Genomic DNA, 19,735 nt, shown 5'->3' on the forward strand with positions numbered 1-19,735 from the left:
CTCGTCTCCGCCATCCACCGGCCACCGGGCCCGCACGTTCCCGATGCGACAATCCAATCGGTCGGTTTTGAGTTAGCCTGACGTCGGGCCCTGGAAGCAGAAGCGGAGCTCCCCCTCTTACTAGTCGTGCCAGGTTATCGAGTCCGCGGGCTCGCTCCGCCTTTTGCACGACCATGGTAAATGGCCTAGCCCCGTCGCTTGCCCTCAGTTTGACGGCGGCGACCTCATCTTCACTCGGCCTGCCTTCTCCTTCTCTTGCAGTCTCCGCCCATCCTGCAAGCGCTCTATCCGCCGTCACTTCCCACCTGCCGCCTTTCCTACCCCCATTGCCCTCGACCATGGCGGGGTGGATCGGTTGGTTATTTACCTTCGCCTTTCAGGTCGTCCCCCGCGCCCTGTACTGGTTCATCACCTTCTCAACCATCACACTGCCTACATGGCTGTTTACTCTCTTTTCAATGAGTCTGACGTTCACCATGAACTTCACCACCCTGTATGTCTGTTTTTGGTCCCTCTCTCCCCCGCTCTGCGTATATATTGTACCCATTTTGTTGTCGCGGAGCCCTCCACTCTCCCTGTCTTTCTTTACCTCAATTTTCCCAGACCGTCGGGCATTATTCCGATCCTCGAAGCTGATCAATGGCTTCTCTTAGTATGTTGATTGTTCTCGTCCTGGTATCGACCGTCAGCTGGTTCATTCGTTACCGGTTTTTGAACATGTATAGCCGCTTGCCTCCCGAGCCCCAACGCAAAGAAGCCCAAATCGATCTCTTTCCGGATATTCAAGAAGGCGACTCCAAACCGGGTCTTGCCAATTACCTCGATGAGTTCTTGACTGCAATCAAGGTCTTTGGTTATCTCGAGCGGCCGGTCTTTCATGAATTGACCCGGACCATGCAAACTCGAAAGCTTATTGCTGGAGAGACGCTCATGCTGGAGGAAGAGAAGGGGTTTTGCTTAGTGGTAGACGGGTTGGTGCAAATTTTTGTGAAGTCAACGCGCGAAAGCAAGACGGGTTCGCAAGAGAATTTGCACTTGGATGATGTCACATCCGACGAGGAAGATCACCATGTGCACGGCCGCCAGGGCTATCAACTGCTCACTGAGGTCAAGAACGGTGCATCGATGTCGTCCTTATTTTCCATTCTCTCTCTATTCACCGAGGACATCGAACTGCGAAATTCTCGAAGCTCCAGCTCAAGTACACCCAGCGCTGGCCATGCAACCGCCATTGTCCCAGATTCAGCGCCGGGTTCAGTCCCTGTCAGCCCTAGCGTCGATGTTATGGATAGCCCACGATCCACTCTGAGGGACCAAGTCGAGATTCAAGCTTCAATCAATGGAAATATGGATGCTTTGCCGGCGGTTCCACCCTTGCATCTGGGCGAAAGCCGTACCAGCCACACTCACACACCGCAACCCGAGCTTAACCGGCAATCTAACAAGAGACGTCGAAAGTCTGTCCACCCAGATATTGTCGCACGTGCAACAGTGGACACCACCATTGCTATTATCCCGGCTAGCGCCTTCCGTCGCTTGACTCGGGTGTATCCGAGAGCCACTGCACATATTGTACAAGTCATCCTGACACGACTACAACGCGTCACATTCGCAACAGCTCATTCCTATCTGGGCCTGACAACCGATGTTCTGGGCATCGAACGTCAGATCTCGAAGTTTACAACATGGGACCTTCCCAACGATCTCCGGGGAGGTGCATTGGATCGACTGAAAGACAAGTTCATGAGGGAACGGGATCGCCTAGGACCCGAGGAAGTTTGCAAGGGTATTGCGTTACACAACCCGTATGTCGGACGGAGACGACGGTCAAGCAGCTCTCTTAGGAAAGAAGCTGTTTTGCAAGCTAGATTGGCTAGCGAGCGTCGTCCTGTGCCACATCCGCTCCAAAGACAGCCAACTGTCTTCGCGGAGCGAGACACGAGTGGTGTCAGCCCTGGAGATTTACTCTCAACCATTCAGCTTTCTCGATTTGGACCACGTTACGACCGCTACGACCATATGGAGCCTCGGGTCCAAAGCCCCCTGACTGAACGGGAGCGCCTTCCCTTTCGACCAGCTGTTGGCATGGATAGTCATCCATCTCCATTCCAGAGGAAAGACTCGATTGACGAGGACACTCTTTTCCGCGAATCGATTCTGGATTGTATGATGAAAGGAATCGGCTTGACGGAGAGTACGCGCGATGCTCTGCGCAAGAGCAGCCATAACTCCGGTGATGTTTCGCCCAAGCTATTATCCTATGATTCTCGTCGACAAAAGGCCGTCTTTTCCAATGCCTTTGGGTTCATTGATCCATACGAGGGATCTGGAGATGGAGAGACTGAGTCCATGATGTCCATGTCGGTGACTAGTGCTGGTGGAACATCACCTGTTGTAAACCTTCGGGATGAACTGCGAAATGACATTGAGGTTGTCTATTTCCCCCAAGGATCCGTTCTTGTTGAACAGGGTGAACGCCATCCGGGTCTTTATTATGTCATTGACGGGTTCCTGGATGTCGGCATTCCCGCCAACGAGGGTGGTGATGATCTTGTCGGAGGCTCTCGCCCAATGAACGGCTCTATCTCGCAAGCGCAAGAGGAGTTGTTTCCAAAGTTGCGACGTACCACCACCGGCTCATCACGAGCTTCAGGTGCAAACGGCGCCGCTGATGGCAGACGCAAACCTCTCTCACGCAAGTCCTTGTACTTGATTAAACCAGGAGGTATGCAAGGCTATGTTGGCGCCCTTGCCTCCTACCGTTCGTACACCGATGTCGTCGCCAAGACTGACGTCTACGTCGGATTCCTTCCACGAGCATCTCTTGAACGTATCGCAGAGCGTTATCCCATTGCCCTTCTCACCTTGGCAAAACGATTGACGAGCCTACTCCCACGTCTGTTGCTTCATATTGATTTTGCTCTCGAGTGGGTTCAAGTCAACGCTGGCCAGGTTATTTATCACCAAGGCGACGAGAGCGATGCTATCTACCTTGTGTTGAACGGCCGGCTCCGATCTGTTCTTGAATCATCCAATGGAAAAATGACGGTTATCGGTGAATATGGACAGGGTGAAAGTGTGGGCGAGCTTGAAGTCATGACCGAGTCTACTCGCCCGGCAACTCTGCATGCGATCCGAGACACGGAACTTGCCAAGTTCCCTCGCTCATTGTTCAATAGTTTGGCACAGGAACACCCAGGGATCACGATCCAGGTATCCAAGTTGATCGCCCAGCGCATGCGTGACTTGGTTGAACATCCGCTGTCTGAAAAGGGAATTGAGCAAGGTCTTGTTGGCGGGGTTCAAACTGCAACCTCCACTGTCAATCTGCGAACTGTTGCAATTCTCCCTGTTACAGCAGGCGTCCCCGTCGTGGAGTTCGGACATCGTCTCCTTCATGCTTTACACCAAATAGGTGTGACAAGGGGAGTTACCTCTTTGAACCAAGCCGCCATTCTTAACCATCTCGGACGGCATGCTTTCAGCAAGATGGGAAAACTGAAATTATCTCAATATCTTGCCGATCTTGAAGAAAAATATGGATTGGTGCTGTACATTGCAGATACTAATGTCAACTCCCCTTGGACCCAAACATGCATTGCGCAAGCCGACTCAATTCTACTAGTTGGTCTTGCTGAGTCTTCTCCAAGAATCGGCGAATACGAGCGCTTTCTCCTCGGAATGAAGACAACTGCACGTAAAGAGCTGGTTCTTCTTCACGCTGAGCGTTACTGTTCACCTGGATTGACACGTCGCTGGCTCAAGAATCGCCTCTGGATCAATGGCGGTCATCATCACATTCAAATGGCCTTCCGCCTGACTGCCGAGCCTTCACACCCTCAGACCAAGAAATTTGGTACCGTGCTGAAACAGAGAGTACAGATCCTACAAGCAGAAATTCAGAAGTACACCTCTCGACGCATCCAGCAAACCCCGCTCTATTCTCCACAGACGCCGTTCAAGGGTGACTTCCACCGTCTTGCTCGACGACTTTGTGGCAAATCTGTTGGTCTTGTGCTCGGAGGCGGCGGCGCTCGAGGTATCTCTCAAGTTGGCGTGATCAAGGCTCTTGAAGAAGCAGGCATTCCCATTGACATCATCGGTGGAACTTCCATTGGCTCGTTCATTGGCGCCTTGTATGCTCGAGATGCCGATGTAGTACCTATGTATGGACGGGCTAAGAAGTTCTCTGGGCGCATGGGAAGTATGTGGCGATTTGCATTGGACTTGACCTATCCGACTGTTTCGTACACCACGGGCCACGAGTTCAATCGCGGCATCTTTAAGACTTTTGGTGACAGCCAGATCGAGGATTTCTGGCTCGAGTTTTATTGTAACACAACCAACATCAGCCGGTCTCGTCCAGAATATCACTCCTCAGGGTATGTCTGGCGCTATGTTCGCGCGTCTATGTCTCTGGCTGGCTTGATCCCACCTATCTGCGACGAAGGCAGTATGCTGCTAGATGGCGGATACATTGACAATCTCACCGTGGCACATATGAAGAGCCTCGGTGCCGACGTTATCTTCGCTGTGGATGTTGGCTCCATTGATGATAATACACCGCAAGGTTACGGCGACTCCCTCTCCGGGTTCTGGTCAGTATTGAATCGATGGAACCCTTTCTCGTCGTGTCCCAATCCGCCCACTCTCTCCGAGATCCAAGCCCGTCTCGCCTATGTCTCCTCAATCGAGAATCTCGAGAGGGCGAAGAATACTGCCGGTTGTCTCTACATGCGACCTCCAATCGACCCCTATGGTACTCTTGACTTTGGAAAATTCGACGAGATCTACCAGGTCGGCTATGCCTACGGCAAGGAATTCCTCGACCGCCTCAAGAATGAGGGCTCCCTCCCGATCCCCGAAGAAACCGAGGAAAAGCGCAAGTTACAGCGCACTATGGCTCCCCGACGAGCCAGTATCTAAATTTGATCCCGCTGATATTTATCATTGCAAGGTGTTTGTGCCATGTGAGTTTGTGGCGTTCAGCGAAACCATACTTCTTGTTCCTGCTTTACCCTTCTTCTTTGCAAGCACTAGGACTGCTCTCATTCTGCTTGCTTTGCCTCAGATATATACCCTTCAGTGTTTTATAGAATGCTCCAGGCTGTGATTTGATGACTTTAACTTGCACATGGTCTGTAGATAGACAAAAGAAGTGTCTTTAGCAAAGCTTCCTTTTCCCTTGACGCATCATGGCGGTACTGCAGGTGGCCCATCCATGGAATATAGCGAGTGGCCAAACTTGATATTTAAGCGGCAATTGAACCGAAGCGTTTGCTTCTCAACAAATTTTCTTTTCCTCTTCAACGCTTCGTTCTTTCACATATTTTTTCATCTTTCTTTGGATTTGCTGAATTTCGGTCCGATGGAATTGCGCCAGAAGCGCATTTTCAATTGTGATGAATATAATTTTCTTTTATAAGTCAAATTTCAAATAAAAAAAATGCACTTCACTGACCAAGACAACATATGTCAAAGGGAAAGGACCTTAGCCATCGCCCATCTTTCAATAGTCACTCTCATCGTATCTCATATATGAGTTGTTTGTGGTGAAGAGGAATGGTAGCTCGCAATCATTTAGCTCGACGCCCAGCGTTGATGCGTCGTTTACATTGCGCTTTACCTGTCCGATGGGAACGTCATTGTCGTCGCATAAATGAAGTGAGACATTGGCACCCTCGTCAATTGTGCCTCTAGCACCGGGCTGGTTCGCTTTCAGGAACATAAAGGTCCCGATTCTTTTGTCGGACCTGGTGTAAAACAGAAGCCCCATGGTCCTGCCACCAATTCTCGCATCCCGGCCAACGTCTGCGGCCAAGTAACTTCTGGTCGCTTTGTTGTACAATTTGTATGGCGTGTTGTATGTCAACTGTCAAAAATCAGTCCTGTGATGCTCCACTTGATATTTAAGGAGCCTACCCTTGGTGGTCGCCCAAGCTGTGTCTCAACGTCGAGCTCAAATATACAGCCGCCCGATACAGTGCGCGCGCTTTGCGGATCAATTCCGACCCACTCATGCCAGCCATTTGTATATGTATCCTGTCGAAATTTATACTTGGCATTGTCGGCTGACTTATTAATGTCATCGGAGCCATAGATCGCGACGACTTTTTCTTCATCTAGACACCATTTCCTCAGCGTATCAAACATTCCCTCTGGTCGACTGTTAGCGGGGTCGACTTGTCATCGGGCAATCAAGCCTGGACTTACCATTTTTCGTTAGACCTTTATCATTGCGAAGGCCATAGTACTGGTTTCCCTTGATACTTCCATCATGGCCAGGGTCCGCTTCCAGGAGGAAGCGACAAGGCGTTCTTTGGGCGGACTCATTGCTGATCATTTTGAACATTTCGGGGATTTTTTCATATCCATCGAATGTCCCAATGAACTCCGCAATTGCCATAACGTCCTTTTGCTATAGATATAGTCAGCTAATCATATTATGATCTTGCGAAAGCACGGGCTGAGCATAGACAAACTACCCACGTTAATGACTCTCCAGTTCTTGAAGGGCTTGACAGTAGAGCTCCAGGCTGGAGGACTAGAAGAAAGGTCAGTAAATGGAAGCCAAATCAGTCGAGTAGCTGCTCACTTGTTGCAAAGTGTCGTATCACCGCCCACGGCTTCCCAAGAAAGTGCTTTGCTCATGTTGCTGGTCTGGCTGGAGCTACTTGACGCGCTCTGGGTTTCCTTGCTAAAGTTAAAAGAGGCCTGGACAACTGGAGAAGAAAAGGACAACGCCGCGCTAATCTTCATGGCATTTGTCATCTCTGCCGTTCTCGCAACATCTGATGAACTGAATTCTTCCTTTGAAAACAATTTCCCACCCAGTTCTACGTTAGTGGCAAAGAAGTGTCCTGTCACACGTGTCAGCGACTTGTTCAGAAGCCGAGCGAAAATGTTAAGTGAACACGAACCAAACTTCTGATAAAATTTGATCAGAGCTTTCCTTTCTTGCCAACTTGCCACCTTCGGGTCCCTTCTGAGCTTGATAATGTTGTCCAAGGCATCTTTGCAGCTTTTGGTCAGCTCCAAGCTGTCATTGTCCAAATGCAGAACCACTCTCGGAAACTGTGTTCACTTGTCAGTTTGAAATTGACAGAGAGATAGCTCTACTAACGTTGTATGTAATGTTCATGCTTCTGTGCTTGCTTTGTTCGCTGGTAGCAAGGGCGTCAGTCTCGCTTTTGCTGAATCCACCCTTGGCGGCAGCACTGTAGCCGAAAAGGCCTCCCCCACTGTTGATAATGAGCTAATTGTAATGTAAAACGTCGGTTTTCTGTTTACTGACATTGAAGCCTCGATATCCATCGATGAAAAGTTGCTCGATGCAAGGCTGTTGGAAAGTGCATTGGCGGTTTCAAACACATTGACATAGGAGTCATCCGTGACAGTGTACAAAGGATACTTGTATAAGATCTTGTTTTTCTTAGACATGGGACTCATTATGATCAGAGAGATATCTTACCGGATCTTCGGTTGGAAGTGTGACGTTAGGGCCGCTCATTCCCATTTCTTCGAGGCTCCTCGCTTTGATAGAAAAGGCTTCACCAGCGATTAGTTCCATTCACACCCTGCACCTGAGATCTTTTCTTACCAGGATATGGCGCTTTATCGATTCTTTGAAACTTTCTTCGGCCGCCCGCGGTGTCCAAGAAAACCATTCGATGGCCATTTAAGAAATGGGTGGCTCGACAAACCATGTCCCAATCAGCGTCCGATAGGGAGCCAGCGGAGCTAGCGCATGATCAGCTAATGGCCTGGCGAGAATTTTTGGACATGCCATACTCACATTGGCTCAGTAGTACTAGCAATTGACTTCCACTGTGCATGATCGTAGCCTTCCAATTTAAAGTCCGCAATGTTCGCCTTGAGCAAATTCACCTTGTCTTTCTGTGTCTATTGTCAATTCAAATTTGACGGAAATTTCAGCATTTTACATACGCCAAGCTCCAGATTCAACGGAGTATCAAGCAGTTTCTGGACGTTGGCGCCGAGTTCACCATATTTTCGGTTGGTTTCTTCCTCGTCAAGCTCAAAATACACATCATAAGCGGCGATACTAAGAGCAGGGGTGTCGTTTTTCTCGGTAGCTTCTTCTGCGGGGTTCTCGTCGTCTCCATTTCCACTCTGAGCTACGAGTTAACAATGCATCAGAGGTTCATTTCATCTATCGGCTAGGCACTTACGCTCTCAGTGGCCCCAGCGGTAAGTTCCTTGTAGAGTTGCCATTTGGAGTCATCCCCTATGCGGGCGCCATCCTTGGTGCAAAAAGGAAAAAGGGCCCTGTGGGATCTCGAATGTGAGAATTCGAATTGCCCCACTGGAGATGGGTCAATAACTCACTTTTTGGAGTCGAGCTTGCTTTTAACAAGCGACGCTCGAATGTCCGCCAAGGTCGCATCCTCTTTAATGGACCCTATGACAATGCGATCAGTGATCTTTGTCTTTCCAGCCTTATCATAGGTCCAGATGTTGAAAAGGTTGTCTTGACTTTCGCCCATGGTTGCAATGTTGAAGATTCGAGCGTCCAATGTTCAACTTTTTTCTGCTCGAGATATAATCAAGGAAATGACATGTACCACGGCTTTGGCAACACCTTTATAGTGAAAAGGCAGACCATCTCTGTCTCTTTCAAGTTTGAGCTTCAGGATCTACAGAGACCATTCAATAGTCGACCCAAGGCAGAATTCATAATTGGACCGAAGAGATCAATTGAGCCACAAAGCAGCGTGAAGTGGAGGATATTTGAATTTTTTCTTAATCATCGGCACCGAACAGCCTATTACATGCTTTGGTTGCATGGAAATTCTTTTCGTGGCTAGCTGGCTGAGGGGTAGTGGACACTTGAGGCATTTTACTGCGTAGTTGAATCACATCTCCCCGCCAAAGATCCACTGCAGCTGAGATCTGGGTCCCCCACTGTGCTCCACTCACGGGTAGGAGGACTAGATATGTGCAACGCCCATAGGTACCCAAAACCTAACTACTGTAGCATCGATAACTCACTTACATAAGTGGGAATCCCTCGTGAAATCGCTACGTATAGGTAACCTTCGGTTATTATAAGCTATATTAAGCAAGTGTAGAAAGTTGTCAAAAAATTAAGTAATTTTCGCTGTTTTGAATTGGCATTAGAATTTACTGCGAACCAAATAGTAGCGTATCTAGTAGGAAATCGGAGTTGGTGGTAGCTTTGACCAGCAAGACACGAACCGTGCTGCGGGGTCCAAATGTCGGTCAACAGTTCGCCTGTCACTTAGATATATCTCCCTAAGCAATGTGAAAGGACAAGCACATAGCTCCGCATTTGTCGATGGGTGCCATTTATTTGCGTACTACGAACGTCAACACTCTAATAGCCCAAAATTACGCCTTCATTAGCCGATTGTTGTAACTTGAGCCTGAGAGAACCAGGACGATTGGGTTTTTCACGGGTCGCCCCGCCCGCATTGTTGGCCAGGAGTTGGTGGAGATCACCTTGGGGTGGAGACGATTGGGCGCAAGCAAATCTCGGCTTAATTTTGTGAGCTTGAATGCTTCGAGTGTTCCATGTGCATGATATCCCTTATCTTGCTGCCAAATGGCCGACGAAGGGCGATCTCTGATTGGAAGATATCTTTCCCAGAACACAGTCTTTACAGGATATAGCTTCGCATCTCCGATAGGGAGAATATCAACTTTCACACTCTCTTCGCTTCATCTGCTTCTGCTTTCACTTTTGGGAGGCTTCCTCCATCGTGGTGTGTGGTGGTTTGTTAGTCCGTTCGCTGACCTATCTCATCCTGCCTGCATTCTCAGGCTTGCCACAGAGCGCCCTGGTTCACTAGGTATAGTTACTTCATCGCTTTTTTACGAGGCTTAATTATCTAGGCCAGACATCACGAGGTAATTCAATATGCCATTGATCAGACACTTCTATCCAATTAACCTTTGTTTTCATTAGTTTGAAGTTGTCCGTTGAAATATAATGCCCGCTACGGCTGCGCGGATTTTATATAGTAGATGTTGAATTCGAATTGATGTCTCTAGTATACAGGATGTGGCAGAGATCTCAAGCTTCGGATCGAAATAAAATCATTGTCAACGGTCTGTACTGCCGTTCTCCTCGTGATTTACATATTTTGATCGCGATTTCTGGCGTCATTCAATTACTTACGATATGGCCTGGATTTTGCAGCACATATATATCTGAAGAAGACTATTTTCGTAGTCTAACAATTATTTCTGACTAAGACTGCGTACCACTTGATATTCAGTATATCCATCCTGTTTTCTGAACTACGTATTAGGACGATTCCCCACATAAACGGCTCTGCAGTCTGCCAGCAAACGTGCCGAGGATATGTGTTGACTTTGCAGATGCATGGCTACCTTCCACTACAGTACGATATAACCCCTACACGCCATTTCAAGCCATTGACAAATTGTCGAAAGACGTGAGTCGATCTCGCTAGCATCGCCAAGCCAAGTTATACTTGCCACCACCGCCTTGTTGGCCAGATCGTCTTCGATCTCCTCTTCTGCTGGGCCCGCTGTCAGAAATCAAAATGCTCGGTCAGTTGCGATAATGATGTGATGCGAGCAAGAATGACCTGCAATAGACTCTCAATGGGGAAGCTTTTCAGAGATTTTGGCTCCTTGACGCCTGTTAACGATCTTGGTGAGGACTAAGAGCTTGAGCTTGGCCGAGTCCATCTCGGATGCCGTGATTTCGCAGCTAATTCCCACCTACCCATCTCACTTGCCGATCTTGGATCTCCCGAATTGCGCAAGCCGATTCGCGTCCGCGTAGGTATCCGAATCCTCCCAGGACCTGCTCCCATTCGGTAATATATGTATATGTATATAAACCTTCCACTGGTGCCTATCTAATAGTACTAGGTGTAGTGAGCCTGACTATAGGGCGACCAGAGTCCTTTAGTATAGGTAGTATTTAGATACTAGACCTTACTGTAATTGATTCTTCAAGGCTGGCTATAAGCCTTTTTCTTTGTATAATTAAGTCAAAATTTCAGAAACCTTTTAGTTAGAATACTATCCATCTATTATAATTTAAGCTTATTAAGTCTTCTTACGCTATTATTTAAATTTAAGTTAAATATAAGCTAACTAGATCCTCCATGATGGCAGATATTGCAGAATGAAGTACTTTGCGGCTCGAAGGTAACCACAAGTCATGCAATAAGACATATTGATTAATTAGATTAGAGAAAGATTAAGACAAGAAAAGGAGATATCTCGTAAATCACCACCCAAACCACCGGTGACCAAAGACTGCCAAGCTTACCGCGTGTAGCGATGGCCACCTATGTGCAAACACACTCATTAAATGTAAATACTCATATCGCGAGAGGAGCAAACATGAGGGGGGAATCAAAAAGTCTGGACCATTCTCAAAAGCCGGATTTCACATCCAACCAGAAAAGAGAACCAGGGCGAGAGCAAGCCCACTCGTAAGCAGGAGATACACCCGGTACCAGTCCATATATCGCGGGACCACCCATTTAGACAGTTCCCGCTGGAGCAGCTGGCTCCACTGGTGCATCCAGAGGCGGCCGCGCACCGGGCTCATTTTTCTCATGCACAGGGGCGGCAGCGGTGTTGTTTTCCTTACGATAAGCCCAGAGGGAGGCGACTTCAAGGAACATGCCGAAGAACGTGAAGATGCTGCAGTAAACACAATTAGCAACTGATGGAGGCCAGGCAGCAGAGAGACAGCGAATTTGAAACTCCAGGGTCTATTGTGTGACGGCGGGGGAAAATACGAGAAAAAAGGAGGCAAACACATACAAAGCAAGGAAAATGAATGACTCGTTGGCCTTCTTTCGTCCACAGGTTACACCGGGCGGGGCATTGAAGTAGCACGAATTTTGGTTATAGTCTTGGGCCGCGAAAATGAAGGCCGTCAACCAGCTAGGAAAGCAAAGGATGTTAGTATCGAGTTGAATGATTATTGGTGGGGAGCGGAATTGCGGAGGACGGAGCTTACAGATAGGAAAAGATGACGTCGATGAGAAGGACAAATTTGCTCAGGGCAGTCGGAAGGAAGGGCGAGATGAAGGCGGGCAGGAAGAAAACCACCGAGAGGACCGCCTATTAGGACAGATGAGATACTTCTCTCGAGTTGACATGGAATGATAGAGTAGAGATAGTATAAACGTACAATGACCTCCTGGTAGATGATGTGCTGGCCGCGAGGACCTTGCTGGATGAAGAATGAGGTTAAGCCCATGACAATCACGGCACTAGACCATTGTAGGACTCGGGTGACCAGCTGTAATGGCCTGGCAACAGCTGTTGAAAAGATCATCGTGCGTAGTGGATGATTAGATGATGGGAAAGGTGGATGTGATCTAGTGGTGGCCCGAGGTGGTGTGAAATGGAAGATATAGAAGGTTACAAGGACAGGAATGTATATAACAATCGAAAAGGAGGCCCCGCAGGATACGCTCTGGAAATGTGGGCAATGGCAATGAGTTGAGGTACACGACAGACAAGGAAAACCAAAAAAACGGGATTCTCAAAGCGGGAAGCCACTTTATAAGCTTCTTGCCCAGGAAGACCAGACACCATGGATCTTGCACATCATCAGCCCAGCCGGACAGTAGAACCATGAGACACAAACACGACTAGCGCCGAGCCAAACCGAAACCTGAACGCCAGGGCCAGATCCGGCAAGGACAGTTGGAATGTCCGGGCTTTTCCCCAGATGCGTCATGATGCTCTCTGTATGAAGTCAGTGCCAAAGGAGGAGATTACACAGAGCCACGACTACAAAAACCCCTGTACTTTGCCCTTTTTTGCGCTCTCTGCCTCTTTTGATGGACTCCAATATGTTTGATTCATGCCATCGATAGTATTGATTCAAAGCTACACAGGAAAGGCAGACCTGTCCGGATGGCTTTTTACTTTGCTGTGGGCCAGCTACAGTAGGTTGATCTGGCCTGACAACAGTGACAGGAGACCCCGTTCCGCAGTCCCACAGACTTCTGGTTGTCCAATGGACGTAGTGGAGAAGGGGGCAAAAGTGATCGGCATGTCACTTCTCGTGTGCAAGGGGGAATTTTTGGCCAAACACACTCGGTCGCGTTCAAACAGCAGTCCCTATAGAGTCATTCTTCAACCCAAATGGCAGAGCTAGTAGCGCCCTTCGGCACCCCGCGGAAGCGCAAAGTGCGCTAGTTATCCGATGAACCGACTGGACTGAAGAATAAGACCGTCCAACTATATTGAACATCCAATAACCTCACATAGAGAAGATCACACCACCCCCAACCCGGGCGGGAATGAACCGTGGGAAAAAGCAGCCTGGTCAAGTAAATCAGCAAATTATAATGATCACCAGCTAATCGTGAGACTCATGTCGACCATCCCGTGGCGGGGCCCTATTTACTTTTGGTAAATGGCTGCAGAATCAGCCAATAGCGGGGTGCTCCCTGCATCAGTCCAGATCGACAGTGGCCTTTCAGCCTTGTAAGCTTTGGGCACCCCGAGGTCAGTTGATACAGGGCGAAAACAGTCAACCTACGAGATGCCCCGTCGCATTCAAGGGATGAAGCATATCCCTTGAGAGCTGTCAAAACTTTAAAAAAAGATGGGCTAGAGCAATATAAACAAAAAGCAACCAAAAAAGAAAAGGAATGGGAACCATGGAGCGTGGTGCAGACGGGTGAGACAGGCCTCGCCACGCTGCAGGTAAAGTATGTATAGTGAGCGTAGTATGTCTTATCAGGCTTATTACTGGTAGGAAGGGGGACAAGGACCAGGATAGGCATGATGAAAACCTAGTCTTCCTTCTCCACTCCTTGGAGTATGAACGATTGGGGAGGTCGTGATCGTCACCGGCGGTGGGGGGATTGAACCCCGTCTAACGAGACCGTGCGACATCATCGTTGGCTTATAAGACATGCTTTTTCGTAGCTAGCTACATCCCTCTGGACGACGCAATGTGTCTAGATTAGCTAGAGGACTGGGCCACTGCCGGGTACTGACGCTGGAAGGTCCGGGTTTGGGCCGAGTCGTGCAGCAGCCCCAGGCCCGTTTTCCGGTTGGTCGCTGGATGGAGCGGGGATTTGGCAGAAGGTCCGAATGGGAATCCCAAGATACATCGAGATACATCTTGCTTCAGAGGCGGAAAGCAGAGAGTTTTGCCTCTTGATCTGTGGGAATGTTTTGGCAAATCTTGAAACGAGTTGCATAGTCCCATAGTCCCTCGGGGAAAAAGGCCAACAAAATAAACAATGTCGTCCTCTGGCCGGGCAGGTTCAAGAATCAATAAGCGCCAATGTCTCAGACAAGCTCACCCAGCTTCATGTATGGGGCCGAAGGCCTAGTAATAAAGTAGGGACGTTGGATGAACGCAAGGGAGTGTGAGTCTTGAAGACCGCAACCAGAGAATGGCCCTCGGTTCTCGTCAGCATGTTCCACGTACGAAAGACAAGTGCGTCGCGAAAGCGGCTCAAGGGATTCACTCCCAAGGGCTACAATAACAATCCTATGGAGAAAGCATACCCATGGGCGATGATGATTTTGATTACTACAAGAAAAATATCTTTGCTGAACATGTCCTAGTGCTGGCCAAACCGTGTAAATCCCGTGCGACTCGACTCCATTGCGCCTGAGGTGTTTTGGACTCCTCTCGTCCACGTTCTCACCATGTAACGTTGCCCAGATCGTGCTCCTGTAGAACATGTCAGTCAACTGAAAAACCATGAAAGGCGCTTGTAAAGACGTAGCCGTAGTAACGCTCACCTTGATATATTCGCTGCCCTTTTCCAAGTATTCATCGCGAGACACAGAGCACCGGCCCAGGTCGGCACTTCCGGCCCATTGCGCGGCACCTTTCCATGCATCGAAGACAGGGTCTGCGGCCTGGCGTACGTTCAATGCAGCATCCATGGGCAGGAATGCGCGCAGCTCGTTGCGGAAGCGCTCTTCGAACCCAGTGAACAGTGTATTACCGCCAGTCAAGAAAACATCCTTGAGGAGACGGCTTCGGGCCGCAGGGTCGGTGAATCGTTGATTCACAATGTCAGCAGCGATCTGGATCAAACCCGCTTGGTCGACGCCCGCAATGGAAGGTTTGAATACGACCTCAGGGACGCGAATGCGCTCAACGTTGAGATGGATTTGGTGTGCCTCACGCTGACTCTCAGGATCGAACGGCCATGGACCGCGCAGGAATGCATGGACAAGGCTCTTGGTCCAATCAGACTGGGCTGCAAGCGTGTGATTTTCTGTAAAGTCAGGGTCGTGCTCGAGCAGCTCCTGTTCAATGCTGTTAAGCATGCCACCGAGGTCTTCCTCCTCTTCATCGTCACTCTGCTCATCTTTGGCCACAGTGCGGTACACGCCCCAATCTTCGTCATTGGCGCCAAAGTCGTCGTCGTCCCCACCTCGCCGACGCTTCTTAGGACCATCAGAGGCCAGATTGGCCAGGGTCTTCATGCGCATTTGGCTGGCAAGGGACTTGCGGTTGCCAAGATCCGCCTTCATGCGGTCACGGTCCTTAATTTTCTGGAGAATAGACTGTATGATTGTTAGATGCTGCAAATAATCAAAGGGAGGACGAATGCACATACTTGACGGTTTGCACGTCGCTCTGCGATCCAATTTTCAAAGTCATTTTCTCGCTTCTCCCGATCCAGACGTTCTTCTTCCTCCCGACGGGCTTTTTCCCGTTCCTTCTCTGCCTTGGCGCGTGCTCGAGCTTCAACGTTGGATTTCATCAGGCGTTGGTGACGTTTTTCTTTCAGGCCGGCCTCGTCTAGCTCCTCGTCGGGAACATCCAGTAATGGGAAGGTCATTTCTTCCTGCTGCTCCTCGGTCTCTTCGATACCCAAGTCCTTGTTGCGAGAGCGCTTGATGGACTTCTCCAGATCCCGAATCATGCGTTCCAAATGCGCTTCGTCCTTGAGATCTTCCGCCTCCAGCACTCGACGAATCTCTTTCTTTGTCTCGGAAGCCAGGCGAGTCTGCAGATCTTTCCAGTATTCTAGTTCTTGCTCCTTCTTGACCAGCTTTTCCAATCGCATCTTGGCGGCTTGCTCCTGCAAGCGGCGGCCACTCTCTTTTTTGCGTTCGGCAATGCGCGCCAATTCTTCTTCGGTTTTCTCCGGTATGATATGCTCTGTGAAGGGGTATTGAATGACATGATCCCGGTCCTCGAGCCCTGTCCAGTCGAGATAGCCACCGAGTTCGCGGTCGTAGTCTTTTGAAACGTAGCAGTGCTTGTGTACCAAATCCTCCATTTGATTATCTGTCATGCGGGCGGGGAAGGTAGGATATTTGAGCTTTAGCAGCTTCGCGAGATATTCCGCGTTTTGAAGTCCGCCCCAGTTGAGCCGAGTGCAGTTGGACAGGAGCGGTTTCGAATCTAACACAGGAATGACATGTGTCGAGGTATGCGAAGAAGAAACGACTAATCCATCTGAGCCCTTGTTGTAACGGTAGGCGAAGAGTGAATCGATGCCATAGGCCACTGACGGTGCCGAATAGCACTCGAACAGGATCTCGTTCATCACTAGGGCGTTACTGTCAGCTCTGAAATCAAATGTGATTGAAAATATCGGGGCCCCATACTTTTTCGAGGGTATCCAAGATTGGCAATTGGCTCGGTCATCAGGATGGGCCGGTCAACCCCCCGTTGGCGCCATCCACACCGAGCTTGAGAAACAAGTAATCCAGTACACCTTCCATAACATCCCAGTTGCCGACCACACTAGAGCCAGGGTCAAAGGCATATCGGAGCTGACCGCGCGTAGTCGCATCGAGATAGGAGTCGTATCCAATGAAATGGCATTGGCGATTGAGTTTGCGATCGCGGTAGCGGCTCATAACGGGGGGAAGAACGAATCGTGGGTTTTCGTCGAAAGACCACCCCGCCTTAACGAGATGAGAGCCTGCAGGGGAATCAGGAGGTCAGAATTCAGTGAAGCTTGGACACCGTTCAAAGGGCGAGTGCGAGATACCATTGTCAATGACGATGGCGCTTGTGTCCGGATGGGCCTTGCTCTGCTCATATCCGTCGGGCTGTGGAGGTTGATAACCCTTGAAAGGGAAATCCTGGACCCCATAGGTTTGCGGTGTAGGTTTAGCCTCGCGCTTCTCCGATGAATTGATCGCGAATCGACTGGGCAGGAAGGTCTGGACTGAGGTGATGGTCATGGTTGCTTGCGCTGGTGCAGAAACCAGGAGCTCTGAGGGTCGAAGATCAGATCAGACGGTCGGGGTCACTGCATGACAGAGAAAAGGGCAACAGCGAAGAGGGTCAGAAGAATTGGGAATATACCAATCCCGAGGGAAATGTGAGGAGGCAATCAGAGAAGGACCGTCCGTTGCGGTAGGTGGACGAGGTTGGAGGGTTTGCGCCAAGAATCGATACGTTATCCTACGCCGCCGCGACTCCCTTATCGGCCGCCTAAACAGATACTACCAACTACTAGATGGATGATGATGGCACCATCCGCCAACCAACTTATAGAAGAGAGAAAAAAATCCGAGAAGAATATGGAGGCGTTAGACATTAAATTGGATATCTCTAGTGCATCTCGTCATCATTTTCCAGCCATTGGGAGGAGTCCTTCCCGGATGTCCTCATGAAGAGGGCTCCTTAAGATTCTCAGTGGCTGCGAATGATGTTAGTATGGCGGCGTATACCAACAAGAGAACGAGAATGCAATATGAGGCAGAAGCATACCTTCAAGGTGGAAGAGAACATTCGACTGATAGTTCTTGAACATTTGTGCGACCAGCTCAACGTTCATGTTCTGGATGTTGACTTCCTACACGGTTGTCAGTTGTCAGGCATGGATCAGCATTTTCCAGACTCAACGCCTACCTGAAGACTCTTGTTCATGACCATAATAGCCTCATTCAGTTTTTCCTGACACCTCTGGTCAGTCTATCTGGAGACCGTCATCATAAAACATAGACAACAAATCCACATACCACATTGGTGATGATGCGCGAAAGTAGCACCGTCTGTTGATGCTCGTGGGGGCTCTCCTAAGGGAATGTCAACATCATTGCCCAATCCAAACAATCAACTATCGTGAGATGAGAAGGAAGACAGACCATGGTGTGACTGGGGTATTTGGGTGATTTTAGGATCCTTCGAGCACACCAAGTTGAAAGCCCGCTGTTTGTTTGGGCTCATCTTCAGGGTCATGTGACCCGATTTCCGATCGTCCGCGACCCGGCGCATCGTCGACCTGAATCTTCTCCCTTACACGGGACACTATCGTGGGAAATTATAATACGACCCCGCAAATATATAATTCACGGCATCAGCTGATAAATCTTTCTCCTTGGCTTGACTTTGACCTCTCCCCATAGCGCCCCTCTCGTTCATACTTCCTCCTCCCTCTACACTTCCACCCTTCCTACGCAATGGCACCAGCTACTCCTGCCAACGATGAGGCACACCAGCAGCTTCTCAACCAGCTCGATATCTCTCATATCCATAAACCATTCCGCAATCCCCACTGGAAACCCTCCCAGCGCCGCAACAAGAATGTCAAGCAGATCATCTCGGAGACTGCGCGCAAGGAAGCCTCAGTGATGGCGACCCAGGCCAATTCCGGCGCTACCACCCCCTTTGTCGGCACATCCGGGGCTACGACTACTGATGGTGCAGCCAGTCCAGCTGAAGGAGCTGGAAACCCGCCGAATCTGGCTCAGGCTGCCCGGAACCTGTCGTCGTTGGTCCTTGAGAAGAACGCACGAGCTATGTTCCCAACTGGACCCGCAGTCACCTACACCAACATTGAGTCCGCACCATCGCTCAGTCCGGCTAACCAGCGCAACTATTGCGATATTACGGGGTTGTCTGGTCCCTACACTGACCCCAAGACCCGGCTTCGCTACCATGACAAAGAGATCTTTGGTGTCATTCGAAGCCTGGCTCAGGGCGTGCCAGAGAATTACCTTGAGGCCCGCGGTGCCCAAGTAATCTTGAAATAAGACGTCCATATTGGACCGATTCTACTCTTCTATTCAAATCAAAAATTCATCGGGAACAGTGTCACAGGTATAAACATAGTTTCATGATGCTATCATCCGAGGATTGAGCTAACAACGGGGATCTCTGTAGATCGACAGAAACCGCTACGAATATTATGTATGGCCAACACAGTCAAGCCCTTTCCACCCCACCGTGCCCCTCTCGAGACAGGTTCAAGAAAGCGCTCCGGCTTATTCGTGACCGAGAAAAGTCATTGTCCGCCTTGTGCCAGGATGCACTCGACTATTACCGACGCCTCAGGGGAAAGAGACATCAGTTACAGCACCCAAGGGATGCTGTCGTCGCGGCGTGGTATACTGTGAAAACAGTGATGGGTTTTGGGAAGGGAAGCAATAGAGAGCAGGCCGAGAGCTCCTGTTGTGCGTACATCAACGCAAGCTCTGCTCCGGCCGACATCCCTGTAGCTTAGTTGCATATTTGGGAACATAGAATAGCTCCTTCTCATGCTCAATTCGTGCGAATAGCACAAATCGTATATTTTGAGATCAAATGCCTCCCTTCTCTGCCCCCACTCTCTGCGTATTGGATTTTGCACCGGGTGTGCACAGAAGCAAAAGCCGGACGACCGCTCGGGAGCGGCTTAAAGGGAGAGTGCCACACCGCCTTTGTGTCTAGGCAGAAACAGCCGATTTGCTGTTTACGGCGATCATCGCCCGAAGAGCCTCGCCCAATTGTCCTGCAATTCTACTCACTCGCAAATCTTCC

General features: G+C 49.6%; 6 protein-coding genes across 6 annotated transcripts; 2 read left to right on the plus strand and 4 right to left on the minus strand.

Moving 5' to 3' along the window:
• Positions 1–173: 173 nt before the first annotated feature.
• nte1 (lysophospholipase) lies at positions 174–4,926 on the plus strand (the record flags this gene model as incomplete). The annotated part of the gene is made up of 2 exons (XM_057072970.1): positions 174–493; positions 654–4,926. The coding sequence occupies 2 exons, from the start codon at positions 174–176 to the stop codon at positions 4,924–4,926; spliced, it is 4,593 nt and encodes a 1,530-aa protein (XP_056936611.1).
• A 583-nt stretch (positions 4,927–5,509) lies between these two features.
• Positions 5,510–8,507, minus strand: N7462_001245 (uncharacterized protein; the record flags this gene model as incomplete). The annotated part of the gene is made up of 14 exons (XM_057072971.1): positions 5,510–5,872; positions 5,923–6,158; positions 6,214–6,418; positions 6,490–6,544; positions 6,596–6,860; positions 6,921–7,074; positions 7,124–7,241; positions 7,295–7,422; positions 7,472–7,548; positions 7,601–7,740; positions 7,796–7,896; positions 7,948–8,133; positions 8,193–8,289; positions 8,350–8,507. The coding sequence occupies 14 exons, from the start codon at positions 8,505–8,507 to the stop codon at positions 5,510–5,512; spliced, it is 2,283 nt and encodes a 760-aa protein (XP_056936612.1).
• A 3,003-nt stretch (positions 8,508–11,510) lies between these two features.
• Positions 11,511–12,316, minus strand: N7462_001246 (MARVEL domain-containing protein; the record flags this gene model as incomplete). Its single annotated transcript, XM_057072972.1, has 4 exons — positions 11,511–11,673; positions 11,797–11,919; positions 11,996–12,099; positions 12,170–12,316. The coding sequence occupies 4 exons, from the start codon at positions 12,314–12,316 to the stop codon at positions 11,511–11,513; spliced, it is 537 nt and encodes a 178-aa protein (XP_056936613.1).
• Positions 12,317–14,656: 2,340 nt separating this feature from the next.
• On the minus strand, positions 14,657–17,172 carry N7462_001247 (actin-related protein ARP5; the record flags this gene model as incomplete). The annotated part of the gene is made up of 6 exons (XM_057072973.1): positions 14,657–14,686; positions 14,758–15,534; positions 15,588–16,517; positions 16,588–16,618; positions 16,646–16,907; positions 16,977–17,172. The coding sequence occupies 6 exons, from the start codon at positions 17,170–17,172 to the stop codon at positions 14,657–14,659; spliced, it is 2,226 nt and encodes a 741-aa protein (XP_056936614.1).
• Positions 17,173–17,601: 429 nt separating this feature from the next.
• On the minus strand, positions 17,602–18,084 carry N7462_001248 (DASH complex subunit DAD4; the record flags this gene model as incomplete). The annotated part of the gene is made up of 5 exons (XM_057072974.1): positions 17,602–17,633; positions 17,705–17,789; positions 17,846–17,908; positions 17,956–18,012; positions 18,082–18,084. The coding sequence occupies 5 exons, from the start codon at positions 18,082–18,084 to the stop codon at positions 17,602–17,604; spliced, it is 240 nt and encodes a 79-aa protein (XP_056936615.1).
• Positions 18,085–18,396: 312 nt separating this feature from the next.
• Positions 18,397–18,969, plus strand: N7462_001249 (uncharacterized protein; the record flags this gene model as incomplete). Its single annotated transcript, XM_057072975.1, has 1 exon — positions 18,397–18,969. The coding sequence occupies one exon, from the start codon at positions 18,397–18,399 to the stop codon at positions 18,967–18,969; it is 573 nt and encodes a 190-aa protein (XP_056936616.1).
• Positions 18,970–19,735: the final 766 nt, after the last annotated feature.

Source organism: Penicillium macrosclerotiorum (genome assembly GCF_028827735.1).
Source record: "Penicillium macrosclerotiorum strain IBT 26536 chromosome Unknown utg000002l_segment0_segment0, whole genome shotgun sequence".
NCBI lineage: Eukaryota > Fungi > Ascomycota > Eurotiomycetes > Eurotiales > Aspergillaceae > Penicillium > Penicillium macrosclerotiorum.